This window comes from Semicossyphus pulcher, unplaced genomic scaffold (genome assembly GCF_022749685.1).
Source record: "Semicossyphus pulcher isolate SPU_LCO1_2020_fin unplaced genomic scaffold, fSemPul1.0.p SCAF_19, whole genome shotgun sequence".
Lineage (NCBI taxonomy): Eukaryota > Metazoa > Chordata > Actinopteri > Labriformes > Labridae > Semicossyphus > Semicossyphus pulcher.
The window spans coordinates 8,072,149-8,094,126 of record NW_027211692.1 but is presented as its reverse complement, the minus strand read 5'-3'; the positions used below and the strand labels follow the sequence as shown (position 1 = coordinate 8,094,126).

The 21,978-nt window shown below is 46.3% G+C and overlaps 1 protein-coding gene across 2 annotated transcripts in view; it reads left to right on the top strand.

Moving 5' to 3' along the window:
* Positions 1–21,978, top strand: part of robo1 (roundabout, axon guidance receptor, homolog 1 (Drosophila)) — a 215,602-nt gene that overhangs the window by 184,844 nt on the left and 8,780 nt on the right. For both annotated transcript variants that reach the window (XM_069667969.1, XM_069667968.1), the window contains 15 exons: positions 53–224; positions 1,795–2,000; positions 3,880–3,961; positions 4,118–4,286; positions 4,384–4,550; positions 4,656–4,777; positions 6,382–6,613; positions 7,526–7,647; positions 9,227–9,398; positions 11,312–11,512; positions 14,923–14,949; positions 16,950–16,992; positions 18,706–18,860; positions 20,763–21,152; positions 21,802–21,918. In XM_069667969.1, coding sequence (XP_069524070.1) covers positions 53–224; positions 1,795–2,000; positions 3,880–3,961; positions 4,118–4,286; positions 4,384–4,550; positions 4,656–4,777; positions 6,382–6,613; positions 7,526–7,647; positions 9,227–9,398; positions 11,312–11,512; positions 14,923–14,949; positions 16,950–16,992; positions 18,706–18,860; positions 20,763–21,152; positions 21,802–21,918 — 2,377 coding nt within the window. The remainder of the gene's footprint in view (positions 1–52; positions 225–1,794; positions 2,001–3,879; positions 3,962–4,117; positions 4,287–4,383; positions 4,551–4,655; positions 4,778–6,381; positions 6,614–7,525; positions 7,648–9,226; positions 9,399–11,311; positions 11,513–14,922; positions 14,950–16,949; positions 16,993–18,705; positions 18,861–20,762; positions 21,153–21,801; positions 21,919–21,978) is intronic.

The following is a 21,978-nucleotide window of genomic DNA, read 5'->3' as shown; positions in this document are numbered from 1 at the left end:
AATAGCTGTTTATAAAAGTCTGACTTGTGTGATCTGTTTTCATTCCCCACAGAACCTGCTCTTCTCCTCCCAGCCTCCGCAGCCCTCCAGCCGATTCTCTGTATCTCAGACTGGAGATCTGACCATCACTGATGCTGAGCGCTCAGACGTGGGCTACTACAGCTGCCAGGCCCTCAACATAGCTGGCAGCGTCATCACCAAGGCTCTGCTAGAGGTCACCGACGGTAAGAATCCTTCTCCAAGAGTCTGCAGCCAGCAAGGCCTCCGATGGAATTAAAGGAACACTGAGAGAACACTTGATTGGATAAATGTTGGTATCTCAGATAATCTTTGGCTCGTGGGGATAATTCTGTTCATCTGAAAGTCTGTGGTCGTGCTGCAGAGCGTATTAATATCCACATGGAGGTTTGGTCTGGCCTGTTCAATGTGTTCCTGTCAGAGGTAGAGACTCTCTGGTGCCTGTGCACCCAGACCGTGGCTCACTGTTGGTATTCCATGGCTGGCTTGTTGCTGTCTACCGTTGGAAGACTGTGGCTGTGTGGTGAGGTCTGGATTGGGTCCTCTAATTACTCTGCTAGCCAATCCCCGTCAGCCTGGTGGACCAACCTTGGCTTCATTTCCAGCATTCCCGCAGAGATTTGGCCGGCTATTATTTCGTCTCCGACACACCTAGATTCATCCCTTCATTTACCGAATGTCCTTCTTCATTTTAGGCCTACGATGGTATGCCCCATCCGTCTATCCGCTTCTCTCTCTCCGGTTCTGTCATGCTCTCTGGATAATAATAACAGTTATTAAAGTGAGCAGGCTGCTCCGAGGCCACCACTTCTCTGCAGGCAGATCTGGTAATTACAGGTCATGCTGACAATGTTTTAGTAATTGCACCATCTCCGGCACAAAAGCAAAGACAAAGCGAGCCAGAGATTACACCGCAGCGTGCTTCTGAGGATCTATGCGCACATACATACATCATTAAGTGTTGCCTTTAGTCTTTGTTAGCCATTAATGTGATTTCTCCTCGCTGAATGGAAGTTGCTGGTAAATCAGTTGGGCTGACAAGTATGGTCATCAATAGTGCCATGAATGATAATAATAATCAGAGGGAGGCAGACAGCCTATAGCGGGAGAAAGATGGATCACACCACAGCGGTGACAAAATAAAAATGAAAAAATTATTGGGTGCATGTAATTAAAGTCTCTCTTTGTCTCCTCTTCCCCTCTTTCCTCTTCCTGACAAATCCACGCTCTCTCTCTCTGTCTTTGTTGTTTTTCTGTTTACTGCCTGAACACCCAAAGTTCACAGGCAGGGAGGAGGAGGAGGAGTTAAAACGTTCCTCATGCTAATAACATTGTCTGTTCTCACTGGATGTTGTTTTAGGCTTTTTCTCCCTTGTTTGGTGTTTTATGTCTGGGGGGGGATGGGCTGAGGGAGGGGATTGTTGGCTGCGAGCGTTTGAATACGGGTAGTGCCAGGCGTCTGGTAGAGCTGAAGCGAGAAGACTGAAGTATCAGAGGCTGTTTCATTTTAATTACGCTGCTTTTATTTGGCTGAGTTCGACTCCTGCTGCTGAATGATTAGAAAATTGTTTCCAGTTCTTAAAAATTGGATTCAAATCCTCTCCCACTTGCAGTTTTCACATGCTTACATTACATTGTCGGGATCCCACCATGTTCTGCCTTTTGTGTTTTCTTACACAAACTGGATATAATTGTCTGAATCTTCATTCTGTCCCTGCTGCAGCACATGAGCACCCATTCTTCTTCACATAATTACTCATTCTCCTCCGTCCACAGTCGTGTCAGACCGCCCGCCACCGGTTATCCGACAGGGCCCGACCAATCAGACAGTAGCTGTGGACGGCACAGTGGTCCTCAACTGTGTAGCATCAGGAAACCCCGCCCCCACCATCCTGTGGAGGAAGGACGGTGTCCTGGTGTCCACGCATGACTCCAGAGTCAAACAGCTGGACACTGGTGCACTGCAGATCCGCTATGCAAAGGTGAGACGCCTGCACACAGGCACAAACACACTCTGATCCTCTTTGAACATCAAATAAAGTAAAGTGCTGCTCTGTGGCATTTTCAGTTTGTAATTTCACAATAAAGGTTTATATTTACTGTGATTTTCTGTGTTTATATAAAAACATAATTATGTGTTTGATCACGTTTTTCTATAAGGCCGCCTTTAATGTCTAAATTCACTCACACAAACTTCAAAGCTGTCCGTATCACATCCGTAATGTGCCGGGAGAACCCCCGCTGGTTGGTAAATAAAGCATATGTTCCCTGCCAGCAGCCATCCCTCAGTGGGCTGTCAGTCAGTTGTCGCGGGTTGGAAATGGAGTCTGTGAAGTCGAACAGTCTGTAGTTTCTGTCAGTCAGCAAGCACAGTGGGTTCCGTGTGTCATTTCGTGTGTCAGCCCGTGTGTGTGTGCACGCAGTGTGATGCTGAACACACGCGTGGTGGAGAGACACGTAGGGAGTGCTGACGTGTCTTCCAGATGGAGGCGTCACGGGGTCAGGGTTCGCGTCAGTTTGCGGTGTGCTGATGGATGCCGCCGCGTCTTGTGGTGACAGGATTGCGGTGCGATCAGGCCGGTGGTGCGATCAGGCAGGCGGGAGGGGATGCGTCTGAACCGCTCTCCTGCTGTAATGGTGTAAACTCTGCAGGCACTTTACATTAATGAACTTGTCATTCCTCCCTGACAACATTTTAATGAAGATGCTTTTGATCCGTGAGGTAATTTATTTTGTTAAGGCGGTCGTGCGAGTGTTATTGTGAGTTTTTATACATTTTCTCACCTGCCAGACAGAAAAACACACACCTGGAGGGTCGCTGGTAGGACATGTTCACACTCAGCTAATTAAAAGATTTATCTCTAACAAACCAGCACAGTAGTCCTTAGCTTACTACGCATCACCATTAAAGCATTATTACGCTTACCCACATTCTTGCTCCCTCTCACAGTGCAGTGTGAAAATACCGCATATGCATCTGCCACCAGGGTTATATTTGTTTTGTTTATTCGCTCAGTAGCCGGCTAATACATTTCAAAGACTTGTCAACTGTTTTCAATTAAATTTGGAGGAAATTTCAGCCGTGAGCCAAAAAACAAATGACTTATTTTTGGTCGGGTTCCAACATCAAGGTGTCAAGCCAAATATTTGTGAGAGAAAGTGCTTATTTATTCCACTTTATTTTCTCATAAACTGCTGCACTCTCTGAATGAAAATATCTGGCACATGTTCCACATGATTGTCTCTGGGTGTGTGTTTTGAGGCGGATCCAGATCTGATGCAGATTTCATTATCCGTTATTAAAATAATAAAGCTTACAGAGAGATATATGAGCTCTCGTCCTGCTCTCAGCCCTGAAAGAAATACTTAACAAAATATTACGCTGTATTTCACCTATGCAGATTGTTCTGGAGAATTACAGTGAACTCCAATTTTCACATCAAATCTGTATCTACAAGCATATGAATAATCAAGCTTCGTCCGCATTATATGGAGTACAGATTGTCACCACATCTGTTGCACAGAGCAGCCACGGCCATGTTTGGTGCTCAGGGGGAGGGTAGAGAGAGAAAAAGGTCTCCAATTAGTCCCTGATCCTGTGAAAATCTTTTCCATTTGACTAGGAGTGCTCTGCCACTTGGCCTTTCCAGCTGCTTTCCCCCAGTTTGTGCTATGAAAGCGATGATATTGAGATTATCAGGCAATGACAGCTGCCTGCTACAGATGCCACTAGAATGTCAATAAGCAGAGCAGCGATGGCGGGGGAGTGATAGGGAAGACACTGCTACCAGTTCGGTAAACCGTTGGACACATTTAAATCATGTATATTTAACCAAATATCTTTGCCCTCTCCTGCTTTAGCTTGGTGACACTGGCACCTACACCTGCATCGCCTCCACGCCCAGCGGAGAGGCCTCATGGAAAGCCTACTTAGAGGTGCACGGTAAGTGTACCGCATCGCGCCATCGCTAGAAGTTTTATGTCTCTGCTTTTTGAAAGAAAAACTTGATTTTGAACATTTGAAGATGTTTTGCATAACTTTCTTCTTTTGGAAATAACACAAAAAAGCCTTCTTTCCATCTGCCTGTCCTACATTTAGAGTTTGGAGTCCAAGTCCAGCCAAACAGACCCACCGACCCAAACCTGATCCCAAGCGCTCCGTCCAAACCTGATGTCACTGACGTCACCCGCACCTCCGTCACCCTCTCCTGGAAACCTAACCTTAATGCTGGAGCCACACCCACCTCCTACATCATAGAGGCCTTCAGGTAAAACTCACCAGCCCAGTGATCAATATATAAAACCTGATTCCGTGGCCTTAATTCAACCTTTTAAAGCTTAATGCTCTTTGCTGTGTGTCCTCAGTCATGCATCAGGGAGCAGCTGGCAGACCTTGGCAGAGCATGTGAAAACGGAGTCATTTGTACTGAAGGGCTTGAAGCCCAGCGCAGTCTACCTCTTCTTAGTACGGGCGGCCAACGCCTACGGGCTGAGCGATCCCAGTCCTATCACTGATGCTGTGAAAACACAAGGTGAGGACGGCCTTTTCGCTGAGCATACAGTTGCAGCTGAGCTTTGATTCTTCTGTGGTTTAAGACAAGATCATTGATTGCTGATGTCTGTGCTTCTGCATGCAGATATTCCTCCCACCAGTCAGGGCGTGGACCATCGTCAGATCCAAAGGGAGTTAGGAGAAGTGGTCATCCACCTGCACAACCCCACCATCCTCTCCTCGTCGTCTGTGCGGGTGCAGTGGACAGTGAGTGTCATTGTCTCTGTGAATGCTCCTTCATCAGTTTGTTTTCTTAAGACAGCTGCGCCCAGGTACAGATGCCATATGGATCATTAGTATCACTGGTCACCAGAGCTCCAAGGTTAGCTTAGTGATACGCCCACGGTCAATTTGTCAGGCCACTCAACCGAGCTAATGCGCTAACGTCCTAGCGCCCCACAGAGGAAGGACACAGCAGCGAGCAGCCTGGAAAACAGTCCAAGTGTTCTTAGTGTCCATCTGGCATGAGCCTGGACCGGTCAACTGGCGGGAGACCAAAAATCTTGCAGCTCTGCCCCGGCGGACCACTCATCCGCTTGAAAGTCAAGACTACACATCCCAGCATTCTTCTGGCCAAGTAGTACCATACAGCAGTGTGTGGCGTGCCAGCCTGTGCCCTCTCAGATTGAAAACACTTGACGGCTGTTAAAATAATACAAGTGAGAAGGAAGAGGCGGCCAGCTCATGCTCTTAAGTGGAAATGGCTTACAGATGTGAGCGCGGATAGGTGGGAGAGGAAGACGAAGAGGGAGAACTGGGAGCTTTTGTCAGTGTTTCTTCTTTAGTACAAACTGAACATGAAGTACAAATATTCACCTAGTTTTTTAGGTTATAAGACGATACGACAAATTATCATGGATGGCTCAGAAAAGTCCCTGTTTTGCCTTCTGACACGGCCACCCCTACATTCCCAGGTATTATGAAGCGCCGGAGTGAGTGATGAATGGGTCTGAGGAGACGTGAAAAGGATACTGACATGTCAAGACTGATTTAAAACATTACTGCCCAGTTACTCTGTCTGCTTGGAATGTGCCGGTAAAAAAACACCACACGACATGAAGTGGACTGACATTATAGTTTCCTTATACTGCGGGGTTCAATCCATTCCCAATGTGGAGTTACTTGGCTTTACATTTTCCTTTGTGTTGTGGTAAGTGGTTGCACAGTTTCCAGGCTAATGAAGACCACCTGAGCCGGCAGCGTGTTTTACAGAGGAGGGATAAAGAAATCACTAAAATCTTTACAAGCCTGCGCTGCCTGCCTTCCACCGGGACTCGTACTCGGGATATTAGCATACTGGTTAGCAGTTATTCTTTTCTGCAACCAAGCTGGATCACAATGCAGCTTTAACAAACCCATCTTTATGTAGCTGCTTCTGCTGCCATGTAACTTGTTGTACGCTCGACTACTGGTACCCTGTATCATATCCGTTCCCCCTCTCTACCCAGTCAGTACGCTGGAGAGCAGGGCAGGATGAGACGGGCTGCTCTGGGAGTCTGGGCCCTATTTAACCAGCTCCAGACTTAGAGGAACCTCTGGCCAATGACCTCATACTGCGGTTTGCACAAATCGCTGCTGCTCCCAATGGCGCATAGAAAGACAGAGATGTAGATGTGGATGGTTAAAGAGAGAGGTGATGGGATGATTTAGCGCCCCGTTCAATCCAGCGCCTGGTGGACCAGTTGCACGAAATCCACGGCCGTCAAGTGATGTTACAGTCTAACACATTATTGTATTATTTAGCTCTTTGAACTATAAAGCAGCTAATCCAGTCAAGCTGACACCATCTTTGTTTGGTTCCCTTCTCTTAGGCGGAGCAGCAGTCACAGTACATCCAGGGCTACAAGGTGATGTATAGGCCTTCACCAGAGGGGCTTCAGAGGAGCGAGTGGGCCGTGTTCGAGGTGCGAACCCCTGGGGAGGACAGCGCTGTCGTGCCACAGCTCCGCAAGGGAGTCACATATGAATTCAAAGTCCGCCCCTTCTTCAACGAATTCCAGGGAACAGACAGCGATGTCAAAATTGGCAAGACGCTGGAGGAAGGTGGGGGGATGTGTGTCTATGTGTGTCTGTGTGTGACTGTATGCGAATTTGCTTTAGTGCCTGCATGTGTGCATGCATGTTTTCATGTTTACACAGTTTTATATGCACAGCTTGCATGTGTGAGAGCATACAACAGCTGTTCACAGCAGGCAGAGAGGGCAGGATTATGTTCTGTTCAAACGCGGTGTATTCGAGCATGCAAGGGTGGATGTTCAGCTCTTTAAAAGGCCCGATGGAACCCCGCGTACAACACTCCAGTGCAAGTGTTACACCGACTTCTCATAGGGTGTGGTTGTGGCAGTCTCATGAGGTTTGGTTGAAACCCAACTGCAAATTTTAATTTGTAGCGAACAGTGAAGAGAAATGTGCGTGTGGAGTGTTTACTGCAGAGAGTGTGTGTGTGCGTGCGTGTGTGGGAGTGTTTTGATATTTTCCTGCCGGGTTCTTCTTCGTTTTAAATTTTGATGGTAATTGTTTCCTGAGCTTTAAACATCATGTTTGTTCCCCCATAAGCAGAAAAAAGCCTATTTTTCTAACGTTCACTCACACTGTGATAAAGTCTTTTATGTCGCGCTCATAATTATTTTAGTTTAATTACTGCTGGACCACAGGTTGGCGTTCAGAGGCCACCGTACACCCCATCATCCTAACTCCCTGACTGTGTTGAGTAAACAGTTATTTGCTTTTATTGAAGCACAAAAGCGCTTGTAATAAACAAACACGGTTTTCAGATAAAAGCATCGTAATTTTGATGATTGGTCCTTTGTTCTCACCTCAGCTTCAGCCTCACGCAGAGATAAAGGACCAATCCTGACAGCTAAATGGGATGAGAGGAGACAGCCAGAGACTGCATGCAGTTGTGAAAAAAATATCACATATAAAGGTGTGTTTTTTATCTTTTGTCTGCCCCAGCCCCCAGCGCCCCTCCTCGTGAGGTTACAGTGACAGAGAGCGGGGACAATGGGACCGCCATCCTGGTCTCCTGGCAACCCCCTCCAGAAGAGGAGCAGAATGGGGTGGTCCAGGAGTACAAGGTAACACACAAACAAAACAAAAAAAAACATCCAGCCTTTACCTCAGGTCTGAGCGAGTGGGATTTGTATTGTAGAGACACAAACAGGGATGCAGATAACAGGGAAGGAGACAATGCACAGACATGGAAAGGTAATGAATTCCTGGATGAGGCACCTTTGTACGCTCCTCGGGGCTCCTCCTCAGTGTAATGACAGAGACCCAGACACAGGGAGGAGAGGAGTCAAAGCAGGGGGAGCCGGTGGAAACTGTTGTGAAACAGTGCCATCTGGTGGAGAGGAGAGGCTCATACATTGTGTGCTGCTAAATGTGAACAGTCGTGAGGGGTAATTTCTGAGGTATCTATTGATTTTTTTCTCTTATAGTAGTTACACCGTAACGGGCGATTACAGATAATCGCTTGTTTATTTGAGATTAAATGTTTGACCATCCATGACAGAGAGAGAACTATTTGTTTGTGCTTGTATAAAAAACATTAATTAAGTTTTTAAAGCCACATAAATCTTTACTACGCTGTTTTTTTTTTATATGCTTTAGTAGAGACATCCATGTAGAGGCAGGTAATAGAGGCGAGGACAACAAGCTATAGTAATAATGACCAAGGACAAACCAATGAAGACGCAGACCTCCATTATCATTCCAGTCATTTCTTCAGTCTGAGCCTGTGCTAATGCATCCTTCAACCTATAGCACCTCTCCCTCCTCCTCGCTTCATAATGTATGCTCTGTTTGTAATGGCCTCACTCTGGACACCTCCGTCCTCTCATGCATTATGCTGCGAAAGTCCTGTCTTTTAATTGGAAAGCCTCTTTGTGTGACAGGGAATGTAGGTTATAGTGTTGGGCGGGGAGGCGAGGCAGAGCGGGTGGAAAAAGTTAAGCTACTGTTAATTTTGCAGGTAAATGTTTTCAGGTGATGGGCTTCGTAGTAATTTCATGCTTTTTAAGTTCAGCTCGAGAGCGCTCCCCGCTCATTACCGAGCCCCGCTCCCTAACGGCGCTTCCAATTTTTTTAAGATACACAGAAAATTTCAGAGCTTTGTAGTTTCATCAAACACACGCACATGCACACATGTGTAGTGCACACTCCAGGAAGTGTGTACGTTAACCTGGTTAGCTGTCAGGAGGAGGCGGGGGGTAAAGAAAGCAAGAGTGTCAGGGCTGCAGGATGTGGAGGTCTGCAGGCCTCACGCTGAGGTGAATGTATACGTCCCTTTGTGACCCTGGCTCTGCTTCCTGGGAGTGATGGCACTTAGCTTCTGCTCAAATTGGGTTATGGAGGTGGTTACTGGTCCCCATTTGTTTTTCATGGGCTTAAGGCCACACTGAGCCGTGTTATGGCTACCTCGGCTAATACTGACCCTGTGTTGAGCGCAGCCTGTAAAACATAAAGCCGCGCTGTAAAATGTTTTCCTACCTCAGAGTTGAAACACGATACCCTCAGTGTGCTGAAACGCTGAAAGAGCAGCGCCGACCAATTATAAGGACTCAGATTGGCGGCAGCTACCAAACTGAATGTTGTCACGAAAACCTTCAAAACATCGACTCAATCTCCGCTCTCTCCTCGTCTCTGTTATGGCAGATTTGGTGTTTGGGGAACGAGAGCAGGTACCACATCAACCGCACGGTTGACGGCTCAACGTTATCCGTGCTGATTCCCAGTCTGGCTGCGGGGATCCGCTACAGCGTGGAGGTAGCAGCCAGCACCGGGGCGGGGCCCGGGGTCAAGAGTGATATCACCTTCTTCCAGCTCGGTGAGTAGAAAAGTTTTCTCCCACAGGAGGTCGTGTAATTATTTAGTTTCTCCTCTAGTGCATATCAGTTTTTTGTTTCACTGTGTCCTCTGGCAAAATGCTTGCACGCAGAATGAAAACCAATCATCTGACTAATAATTATGGCAGTGATCCAGTCATTTCAAATTAAGAGCTTTCTGCCAAGTAATCAAACAGTTATGTAATTCCTCTCGTCGTAGCGTCGGACACGTTCAAGCCTCTACCTGTTTTTTCTTTTCATTATCAACAGCTACGCTTAAAAACTATAATTAAAGTGATTACTGTTATACAAACATCAGCAAATTTGACAGAGTGTGAGGAGTTTGAGTGACAGGGAGCTCTGAGAAGGATTTATGCTACAACACAAGCACATTAAATTCCTGTGTGTGTGGCAGAGCTGCTGAGCTGCTGCCCCACCCTGCTTCTCTCCAGTCAAGGATGCAGTGTTTCCGAGCTCTGCTCTGCTTCCAACAACAAAGGCAATAATGAATCCTGCACTCTGAGCGCACACATGACATGTTATAATGCTAAGAAACACACTGCAAACTGCATTGGGGCGAGTTTTTCTAATGCACTCCCTGTTTTTTGTCCTTTTAGTCTAGACGGACAGATGTGTTGAGATGTTCTGTCAGGTTTTATTCCCTAAAGCTGTGAGCTGTCCCGCTCTGGAGAGGGATGTAAAACACGTGAATGTCGGAGTCCATGTTGGTTTTAAATGTGTGATTGAGTGGGCCGGGATGGGCATGAAGAAGCATCAGCTGTGACTGATACAATTTCTCTCCCTTGAAGAGTTCCTGTGGTGATTGTTGCCATGTTCCGACACTGGAGTGGAACAATGCGCCTTAGGGACCAGCGCTTCACCCAAATGCATTTGTCACACTTGCAGCTTGCATGCGTCATCCCAGCCTGGATACCTGTACAGTCCCTTGTGGGCTGCTTAGTCACATTGGCATGCTCCGTACACTCTGCCAGACTGAGCCACAAATTGAGAGGACGGAGAAGTGAGCCGAGCGACTGAGACAAAGCCAGACAGAAGGATGTGGAGGGGTGAAGGCGGGGAGGCTGGTTTCAGTGGGGGAAGTGTTTTTGCCTCTGGCTCAGAAAGTTGGTAGAGATGAGTGGCTGCAGCATAAAAGAGTCGAGAAAATGAGCTGAAGACAAAGTAACACGAACATGAAGAAATTTCAGAATGGCGGGGGGGGGCGGCGACGCAGAGAAGCCTTTCATGTCTCACGCATGAGGGAGAAGCACAGAGAGAATAGACAGATGAGAGAAGCAGACGAGAGCGGCTTGTTGTGAGCAGACGGAGCCTTTACACTGCGTTTCACAGCAGAAACAGCTTCAAGGCGTTCACACCTCGGCTTCCCACAGATGTGCCTCAGTTTGCTAATTACTGTGGTGTCTGTGTTTGAGGATGATCTCATTGGATTTATTTATATGATTATGAAACCACCTTTGCTCTGTGTAAATGAGGCCTCTCTGTGTTTTCCTATCCGGTTCCATCAGGCGCATGCGGTGCGCACAGGCTGCGTTTGAATGCCTTTGGTTGCTTTCGTCTGCTCACCTGCCATTGTTGACGGGGATTTGCGATGAAAGCCTTTTGAATAATAGAGAGAAACGACTCCGTTTTCACATCATAGCCTCATACCTCCCGCTGAGATGGAGAATCTTTTTGTGCATCAGGCGATGCTCGAGTTTATGTACCTACTGACATCATTTACTTATTAAATACATCGTCCTTATTTCAGGCGTTTCCTCTTGGTTTGGGGTCTAGGTTTTAGATCATATTTCTTGTACTCATCTTTCCCCTGTTAAGACATTCTTAACACCTATGTGCTTTACAAATGTTTTCCTCTTTCCGTTCTAATCCTGCTCCCTCTGTTCCCAACCTTCAGATGCTTCCGGGCGGATGACGGAGACGGTGATCCAGGAGAACCCTCTGTCCCAGCAGATCTCAGATGTGGTCAAGCAGCCGGCCTTCATAGCAGGAATAGGAGCTGCCTGCTGGATCATCCTCATGGTCTTCAGCGTCTGGTTGTACAAACACAGAAAGAAGAGGAACGGCCTCTCCAGCAGCTATGCAGGCATACGCAAGGGTCAGTACACGAGTGCAACAGAACACCTTTAAGGGAATATACACTCTGATTTCTGATGTGCAGAAGTTTTCTGACTTGCAGAATTTGGGGAGACAATGCAATGCAGTATTTATAAACCGTGTATTTATTTCTGTTAAAAGCCAGTCCCCTCCGTCTTCTTCTTCATCCCAAATTCTGCCAGCCTCCCCTCAGATCCCGCCCGTCACTCACAGACAGACGTCTTTGTAGAACGCTCTAGGTGAAGTCTTAGCGAAAGTACTCTCCAGCCGAGTACTTTTAAGATGTGATGTGTGCCCCCGCTGAGAGTGCTGCATGAAGACGTCTTTTATTTGTCTTTCATACTTCTGTCACGCTGATTCTGCAGGCGTGTGTGAAGAGTGTTTTCACCAAAGTACATTCTGAGGTCCAACAACTCCCCCTTTTAGCAACTCCCTTCTGACTGTGCTGGGAGAGAGAGAAAGTCTCGCTGTTATCCTGCTTTATCAAGGACATGCTGACATTTTCACATGCTTGAAGTGCTTGTTGTCTTTTAGAGAGGAGCTTTTCAATATGGAGGAGTTTAGCATTGAGCAATCCTGTTAATAGGGTGTACTCTCCATACGTTTTGAGAAATCCAAGCATGTTTTTTAAGGCCGCATTTCAACCGTCTTGGAGTATCCACAGCGTAACCCAGAGTGTTCTTTACCTTACTTTAGTCGAAGTGACAGGGTTCATGACATACCCAACGACTGCCCACAATAGCTACAGTATAAAGAGAGCTATTAGCCTTTCTTTCTGAGTCTCATTTATGTGTGGGCTGCCTTAACGTGTGGCCTTGGGCTGTGCAGCTGCTGCCTGTGAGCACTACCTGCACCGACCCCACCGCTGGGCTCAGGTTTACCGCTGCCTGCCAGGGTTATTGGATAACTCCCCCCTTCAACCTTGAAACACACAGACAACAGACTGACTTAGCTGCTGATAATCTGTGGCTGTCACGTAGAAAATGCAGGCGATGCGCGTTCTGAATCCTCTGCAGTCAGGCTAATGGTGGGAATTGTGAGTCATGTGAAAGCGAGAGACGTTTAGCTAAGCTTTCCTTAAGCTCTGTGGTTTCTAACTGCTGTTACACGTACCTGTGTGGTCTGTAATGGACACAACTTTCTTTTTATGCTTTGCAGTATGTTTAAAATCATCTCAAAGACAGAATTGAATTTTTAAATTATATTATGATTCAATTGCATTTAAGTCACTATCTATCGCCGAATGAGGTAACACAATGGTGATTGAGCCTATGGCCAACTTTGCATTTGCAGTATTACAGACTGGGTGTCTGTGGCGACTTTAGTGGAAAGAAATCACAAGCGGCCCCCAGTTAGTGACGCGTTTTCCATCAGCCAGCAGTGGTTGGTCTGCCAGAGAGGGTAGGCGGAGCTAAGCGGCTGCTTTTCCAGTCTCTGCAAGTGTTGCGAGTAAACAGTAATCTACTATGGCTGAACAAACAAAGAAAAGATCGATGACTACAGATGCAACTTCAAAAATAAGTGATAATTCAAAGATAAAGAAACAAACTCGACGCTCAGATGAAGCAAACAGTCTGAAAAGGAAAGTGACCGTCAGCGAGGAAAATCAAGAGTTACAACCAGAGCCAACCGTGGACGTCACACATGCAACACTGTCTGGATATCTGGGAAGTGTGCTCCTGCAATTACTGTTTATCACCACAGGTGGCACCAAAGAGAACGAAACTGAGATCTTCAAGACTGTTACTTTAAGTCTAAAACACACTGATGCCAATATGTAGTTTTTGACACATAGAAACTTGTCAGATTACATACATCTACATCAAAGAAATAAGCTGTTTTAGCCAAAGTAATTTAGTAAAACAATTTATTCAGAATATGTCACCACAGAATCGTTACTTTGAGATCTATATAAGTGCAGTAAGGACCTGGGGCCAGGTCAGTAGTGCAGGCCGTGTAGGCTGAAGTTACCCTTGGACCTTCTGTGATTCTATATGTTGATGTTTACTCACATGAACTCACAGAGCTCTGCAGGGGCACAGTAGGCAGACGTTCTCCCTCCTCCTCCTCCTCCTCCTCCTCGTGCACCCAGACCACAAGAGGCCTCGGTCTTTGTTGGAACTGGTAACTAAGAATGTTTTGAGAGGAGTATGATTGCAACCACATGAAGCAACAATCTGCACCCGGAGTGAAACAGGCTGAATTGGGGCTTGTTGCATGTATGTGTGCATCTTTGTGCTAAAGTGTTTGCTGGTGTGGCCGTTAATAGATTACATATTTAGATTTGCAAACTTAAAATATAAAAATGTCAAATTGCTTCCTTACTTCCTGGCCAGTGAATGTAGTCATGCAAACCTTCGGGTTATGTTGTGAATCAAAACTGAAATCTTTTGCAACATTGTGCAACACAGACACACACACACCCTGCAGAGGTCTTGTTTGGAAAGAAAACCTGGGATTGCAGCAACTTAAAAACTAAGTCATAGCTGGGTTATGGCTTCCTCTTGCTCTTCCTCTGGGGATTTAAATCAGTGTCAGTCTTGTGAATATAAACCAGATTTATGTATTTCAAAGTCAATCACGTGCATTTGTAACAGACTTGTTAGTGTCTCCTCTTCAAAGCTATTCATCAAACAGATAAAGTCATCCAGCTGCTCCTGTCTTGAGACGTGTTTGATCATCATGAGGACAGATTCAAACATGATAAGACGACCCTGGCGTTTAGAGGACATTTTTTGGAACAGGTTTTGTAAACATTTGTCGTCTCAGGAAAATGAAAATGTGACAACAGCAGCGTGTTTCTTCTCTGACGTCCCTTTAAGATGCTAACACTGTAGGTTGAAAGCGAAGAGCAACATTTCTAAAATGCACATATTTAAGGCCGTGCACAGGCTGACTCTCAGCTTGGAGGAGTGTTGCATCAACTCTAATGCATACTGTAGCATTCCTCACTTCTTCAAAGAGCACAACAACAAACAAAGTGCATTTTATAGACGATACTCACAGACTACAGCAACATTCAATACAGAATCTAAACCTGCCTGCAGTACGTTTACGTTTTGCACCGGGGCCTCTTCTGTGCCAAAGTGTGAGTAACTGATCTGTGTGGGTGACGATGTGAGCGTTAGAGATAGCTGCAGATATCTCCCCGGTGTGTGACCCCGGCGCAGCAGGCCTCTGACTGTCTGGGCCAGGATTTGAACCAGCAGCTGGTTCAACACTCACTTTCCCCCGGTTGGGGTCCAGGGAGGTCTGCTGGGATCAAAGCGAAAGGGGCAGCGAGTGGCGTGTGAATACAGGCTGAAAAACAGAAACTATGTGGTGATGAAGACTGCAAATCATGTCCCAGGAATTAGTTCAAAACAGACACAATAATTCAATAACTGTATTCCTTTTTTTCTGTCTCAACAGTGCCTTCCTTTACCTTCACACCAACAGGTAAGAGCCTCTTTATTCCATTAGTAATGTCTGTCTTTTTGAGCATCTGCTTTTCACTATGTTTGTAACACTTCCTTTAAAAGCCAGAACCGAGTCCGCCAGGGACGCTCGATGTACCAGCAAGAGGAGCCAATCATTGGCTCAGTCTAAAGATCCACCAAGAAATGAGTGTTTTCACCGAATGTTTGGGTCGTGTCAGAACGACACGCTGAAGCACAAGCAGGGCCACACTACTGAGAAGCTGTTAAAACTAGTGGTAACTTGATCAAAGGGCTGCTGGCAACCTCAGATGGGATTTAAGAGGATGACACATCAGCAGCACTCCAACACGCCAATTAGATAGGCAAACGACAGGCGAGCTAAGAAGGTTATCTTCGAATTGAAGTGACACAGTGTAAAGTAGATAAAAGAAGCGCTCTCTCTGTGCCTCTACATCTCTCTCTCTCTCTCCATGCGAGTTTGTATTTACTCGCTTATTTTTTCTTTCGCTCAGGGACTTTTATTCATCTGAATTAGTTCTTTGTTCCTCAGAGGTGTGTCAGGAGTGCTGGCAGAGTTTAGTTACATTTGAATGGGTGAGAGGAAGTAAGAAAATAAAGAGACAATAGAGCACAGTTTATGTGTGTGGTTCCACTGGTTCATCCCGTCTGTGCAGAGGTCCTTTCAAAACAGTAGCGGTGTTGTTTCTGACTGCCTTGAGGCTTACAATCAGCTAGAATAATTTATGAAGTTGCAAGTTGGATTAGTTGGAAATCTTTCAGGTGACGCACACTCATTGAATGTGCGGTTAAGTTTCCGTCTCTTTAAAGGAGCCGTTCGCCCCTGGAAAAAGCCGCTGTCAGTCAAAGCTGGTGTTCTCTGTAATCCATAGAAGCAATAGTATTTGAAATTGGCGCCGTAGCTGTGGAGAAAGTTGTACAAACAGCTCGTGGTTTCGCCCATTCTACATTCCAAAACACCCAGCATGCATTGCGCCCCTCCCTCTGAAAGGAACGGCCCAGCGAGAGACGCTGGAGTCAAATATTACCGTTTTCGCTGCAAGCAATGTCTGAGAGTGGTACAGAATCCAAAATACGACGGGAATATACCGGTGGATTGTCTAAAAAATCTTCAGGTCTGCAGTCTACATTTCAAACCTGACAATTTTGAACGAGACATGACATCGGAGGCGGGCGTCCTAGATTGAGGAAGTGTAGTTTAGCAAGCTACGTAAAACACGTCATCTGATGAAGGTTTTCCAGGGCCCATTGGAGAAGCAGATAGCGTCCTCCAAAGGCACAGAGCCAAATAGCATTTTTTTGGCACCATAATGGCATTAGCTCCCCATAACAGTATGATAGGACTGAGGTTGAAAATTGGCGAACTGGCCCTTTAAGACCACAATCTTTGCCCTGGTACCCAGTGTAAAAACAGGACGTTACAGAGCATTTACCTGATCTTTTATCTACAACCAGATCCTGACACTGGTTTGAGCTAATCTAACAGCTTCTCTGGCTGCATGCAGAGGCCACAACCACACTTCCTGTTTTGACAAAAAAGAGACAGGGAATCGTCACAGCTCAGACCCTACCTTCCCCTCTTCCATCCTCTCTCCTCTCAGGGAAGAGATTGTAATTAAAGTTGGAAGTTTATCTCTCCTTCACACACCGGCAGCTTAGAGCTCCTTGAAAGAGTCCAACTTGCAGCGCAGGGAGCTTCAAACACGCTGAACCCGAGCCAGGAAACCAAAGAGCTCTGCATCTCTGTTCTTCATAAGCCTCTTACACATCCCGCTCCTGCTCCTGTTGCTGTGTGCGTGCGTGTGTGTGTGTGTGTGTGTGTGAGTGTGTGTGACTCAGCCTGAATTATGCCACACACATTAATTCCCATGCTTAAAGTAGCATTCCTACCATAGCTCTTGAAACAATCATTTTGTGTTGATCTTGGCACACATTTTGATGTGAGGGCGGTAAATATTTTGATCAAATCATATTGTAATTTCTTTTTGTCTCTCTTTTCAGTGGCGTATCAGAGAGGGGGAGAAGGTGTAAGCAGTGCTGGAAGGTAAGAGTCCATCTATTGTTTCTATATAGAATCTTTAAATGATAATGTATCCAATAATGAGGGAATTAATGATTATTAGAATATAATAACAAATCAACGAGGATGTTAAACCCTCCTGGATGGATGATTAGGGGTTGGGCACATGTACTTCCCTTCAGCAAACACTAGGGGGAGTGCTGTGACTTTCTAAAGCAGCACGGAGCAGAGGAGGGGTAAGGACGTGCGTTTAGTATGTTAGAACATGAACAAAGCCCCGTGTAGTCTGCCAGCAGCCCGTCCTCATCCTATATGGTGGAAATCCACATCCAACCACAAGGCTGTGCCATAGCATCACCCTGAAACACGCAGGGAGACACATGCATGCACACAGCGGCGACGGCACACCTCTTCCTGCTGTGGAAGGGTGTATTGTGCACAAACAGAGAGACTGTACATAATTAGGCTTAATAAACAGTGCATCAACTTGCTAACACTTAATTGTAGATTCACTGTGTTGCATCTGACATGTTTTCATACAGTGTGGAGAGAAGGTGCAAATTGAGTGTGCAGACAAAATAAGAGGAAATACGTCTTCATTTGTTTCCCTCTCTGTACTGTAAGTGTACATGTTGTGTTGTTTATGTGTTAATGAAAAGTTAGTCGGAGCCTTCAGCACTAAATCCATATTCATTATGTTACCCAGCTCTATGATTGAACCCCATACGTAGTAAGGCTGTGTCAGCGCTGCACAAAGACAATGGCCATTCAATATCAACACACAACTGCATGCCGGGGTGATTGAGGAGCTATTGTGAGATTGTATTTGGCTGCTCAAGACAAATGTGTTCATTACCCAAAATGAGACCAAGAAATGAGCCATTTGAGAGGGAACGAGGAGACGTAATTCATCTGTAATTCAGCGCTGGGATATGCATACTGGGAGTCGTCGTGTGGAGATTTGAATAGTGAAACATTGTACAGCCCGGCACTCTCTTTGTGTGTTAGATTGATTCATTTCATGAGCAATAGGCGGTTATTTATTCCCAGCTCCTTTAACTCTCAGTGGTTGGCCTGAGGTCAGGCTGTACAGTGGAATCCTGTTGAACAAGTGATTTTGTATTGTGTTGGGATTAAAGCGGCAGAAACAGGAGCAAGACGTGGAAACAATAGAGATGGATCGCCGGGCGATGGCTGGTCCACGAGGGGTTTCTCTTCTGGTGCTCGAGTTCCACCTCGTTTCTTCTGCACGGCTAAAAAAAAACTTTTTCAGTGATCGAGATGTTGTGTGACACAGTGGAATCTACTCGGGGAGCATTCGTGGTTCACTGGCTGTTCATGACGCATATTTCGTAACATTGGGAGTGAATTTTATCTGGCTGTCTAATCCATGCGGATCGCTAATGCTCACGAGGGCTCAGGGAAAGTGTCATCGGCTGTGGGCAAGTCAAGCACACACAATTTATTTATCTGGGCTTTTCTCTAATGTGTTCCCCGGGCCTCTGTGCCTGTGCAAGTGTGTGCGTGTATGTGTGTGTGTTTGGCCAAAAGGCAAGAAGTAGTAAAGCCGGATTTCTATTTTTCCTATTCTTAGCTGCTGGATAAATAAACCACATAATCTTCTCTTTCAAATATTATGTTCTGCGGGTGTTTCAGTTCATTCACATAAATGTCATTGTGGTGTTGGCTTACTCTCCAGCTATTGTTAAACATTCGGTCCAATTTTTCTTTTCTCAGGCCTGGTTTGCTAAACATCGGGGAATCAGCCACGCAGCCCTGGTTGGCTGACACATGGCCCAACTCCTGCTCCAACCACAACGACTGCAGCATCAACTGCTGCACTGCAGGCAACGGCAACAGCGACAGCAACCTGGCAACGTACAGCCGCCCAGGTAAGTCCTGTCGACACTTTTATACACAGGAAACAACCAAAATAAACTCTACCCTCGAACGCAACAATGCAGTCCTTGACAAAATAACTATAGAGATAAGAAATGTTGGAGCCGGGGGAATCGGCAGTGAAAAAGGAAGTAAAATCTGATATCTGGGTTAGCTCCCTGGAGAGTTGTTCTGTGTATCTCTCCTTTCTGCAGGTCTCCACCAGAAAAACCTGAAGAAATATTAGGATTAAGAGCGCCTGTGTGCTTGTGTGTTTGATTTATCGGAGGTTAAAGTCGAGCTGTTTTAGGCAGGAAATAAAAGGAGCACACTGAGAGGGGCTTATGGCTCTACTCTGTTGCTAATCGAATTGCTCTGCTGATTTCCATACTGTTGTTATAGCCCGTAATGTAATTTCCCCTAAGTGCTCAGTTATTTAAGAAATGTGCAGCGGGCGAAGAGGTCAAGGCTGGACTGCAGACGGTGGCCAGAAGCAGAGGAGGAGAGAGTGATGGAGGGAGAGAGGTGCACCTGGAGGAGCAGATGGAAGGGAGGAGGACGGAGGGATGAAGAATAAGCGTATGCTAAAACATACACTTGAATGTATGAGCAAAGGTAGAGAGAGTAAGATTCAGTAAAGTAGGGTAGGTGAAGGGGGAAGAAGGGCTTATAGAACAGCAGGTGGCCTTTTAGTTGATTCAGCATTCGTGAGTCAACAAATAAGAACAAACTCGGCCTTGAAATGTTCAAATAAAAACTCTGCACACACGCACTATTTGAAAAGAGAACAGAGTAAAACTTCAGCTTGTATGACACAGGACTTAATGTTATAAATGTGCAGCTCTGACCTCAGAAACTTGGACCGCAATGAAATGCTTTATGTTCTAAATTATGCACTTTGGGACTCTGTCTTTAAGGGCAGCCCGCAATTCCTACCCAGCTGTTTGGCCTGATATCCATTCAGCCCTGCGATAGTTTCTCATTACTTCAAACCTTTCCCGGCGAGGATTAATAATTCATTCTGTAGACTTTATAGTCATCAGGTTGGGTTTTTTCTCTGTGCTAATCACCCTTCTTCTGAGGCTGAAGCATTTAACTGTACCTTAACATGATGTGAGATGTTTAACAGGGAATAACAGGCTAAAGGCAGCCCTCACTCTTCGCATGACGCCCCGCTGTATGACACTAAGGAGCTTGCCAGACGCATGCTTTGTGTGTGTGCCAAACCTAAACTCTGTGAACATTAAGAGGATCACTGACTAGGTGACAGAGCAAAGAAATAGGAGTTAATGTCCCTTTATCTCAGCCATAGGGGCGCTTTCACACGTCAACCTTTGAAGTGTCGAGCTGTTCGAGCCGCGCCGCTGAAACGTGAGGCGCGTGGCACGAGCAGCATGCACCTATGGCCGTCCTTGGTATTTACCGCAAGGCTGGCTCTCAGATCTGCTGGAGGATTTGAATATTTTATGAGCCAGGGAAAATTGGATCTGTCAGTGGAGCTGTGCTTTTACTGCGCGCCCCATTCCAGGTCTTTGATACAGACATGTCTCTCTGTCCCTCTCAATGAGCGACGACGCTCCCGCTGTCAGATGGAACAGAACAGAGATGACACCCACATTGAGTCACGGGAGAGGCTGAGCGGGAAGGTGTAATACAACCTGTGTCACTCACCTAAAGTAGATCATCATTTGGCAAACATAACTGAGACTTTAAACGGAAATAGAAATGTCTCTCTCTTTCAGAAGGTAGAAATTAGTATGTAAATGTCTTTCAATTTCATCAAATCACATGCTTTCAGCGCGGCAGTGGGTCACATGAAGCCCTATTGTTTCAAAGCTTTTATTGCTCTGGCATACTGCTGCTAAGCTGATCAGCAGTAGGCGAGATTGACTAAATACCCTCCTCATGTTCTCCAGCCGACTGCATCGCCAATTATAACAACCAGATGGAAAACAAGCAGACAAACCTCATCGTGCCAGAGTCAGGAGTCTACGGAGACGTAGATTTGTCCAACAAGATCAATGAGATGAAGACGTTCAACAGCCCCAACCTGAAAGAGGGCCGCTTTGTGGGTCCGGGCGGCCAGCCGACGCCGTACGCCACCACCCAGCTCATCCAGTCGGCCATCATGGGCAACAACATCAACTCAGACAGAGGGACAGGAGGGAGCGGAGGAGGAGGACACGTGGTAGGAGGGGAGATGAATGAAAAGCACTGCTGGAAGCCCCCCTCGGTCCAGCAGCAGAAACAGGAAATGGCTTCCCAGCTGCAGTACAACATCATGGAGCAAAACAAACTGAACAAGGGTGAGTGTGTGGAATCCCCAGCAGCCAACTCCGAGCCATCATCTCCCGCCACCTGATTTTTCCCACTTTTCTCTCCTGGCTCTTCCTCCTTACCTTGGACGCCTGTAGAAAAGTTTCATGCTCATATTTTCCCTGCTTCTGTCTCCTTCCTACTCCGTCAACATCGGCGTCATCGCTCTTTCTCGCATTCATGTAACCCCTCATCACCCTCCATGCAATCATCTGTAATCTTTGCTGTTAAATGTGGGGCCAGGCCTGAACTGCCGTCGTCGGTACCTGGGTCGTGCTGTGATGGAGGCAGGTGTGAGGGTTTATCTTTGGTGTCACATTTCTGAAGGAAAGACAAAGATAACTTTTGGCCGCTTTGAACGAAGCTATCATCACCTCGGTGTGCCTGCAGAAGGGAAACACATCTGGTGTGATAGTTTTGAGACTTCTGTGCAGATGTTGCATGTCTTTACATACTCACACGAAGACTATACAGCATGTAGTGCATGTCTCATGTCACACGTAACATCGCACGCTATGCTCACTAATTTAACATTTCCATTCTCAAGTGTTTCTAATGAGTACTGATTATTCATCACAAGGTTTTGGAGATGTCAGTCTGGGGTCATACTAACTTGCGCTCCATTCTCTCCACCATCAGACCGCTACAGAGGTGGTGACAGCCCGATGCCAGCCACCATCCCCTACAACCAGACCCATGACAGCCACACGGGAGGCTCCTACAACAGCTCCGACAGAGGCAGCAGTAGCACCTCCGGTAAGAGGGCCCAACAAAAAATCAACATGTCCAAAGATTTTTTTCTCTCTTAAAGGGCCA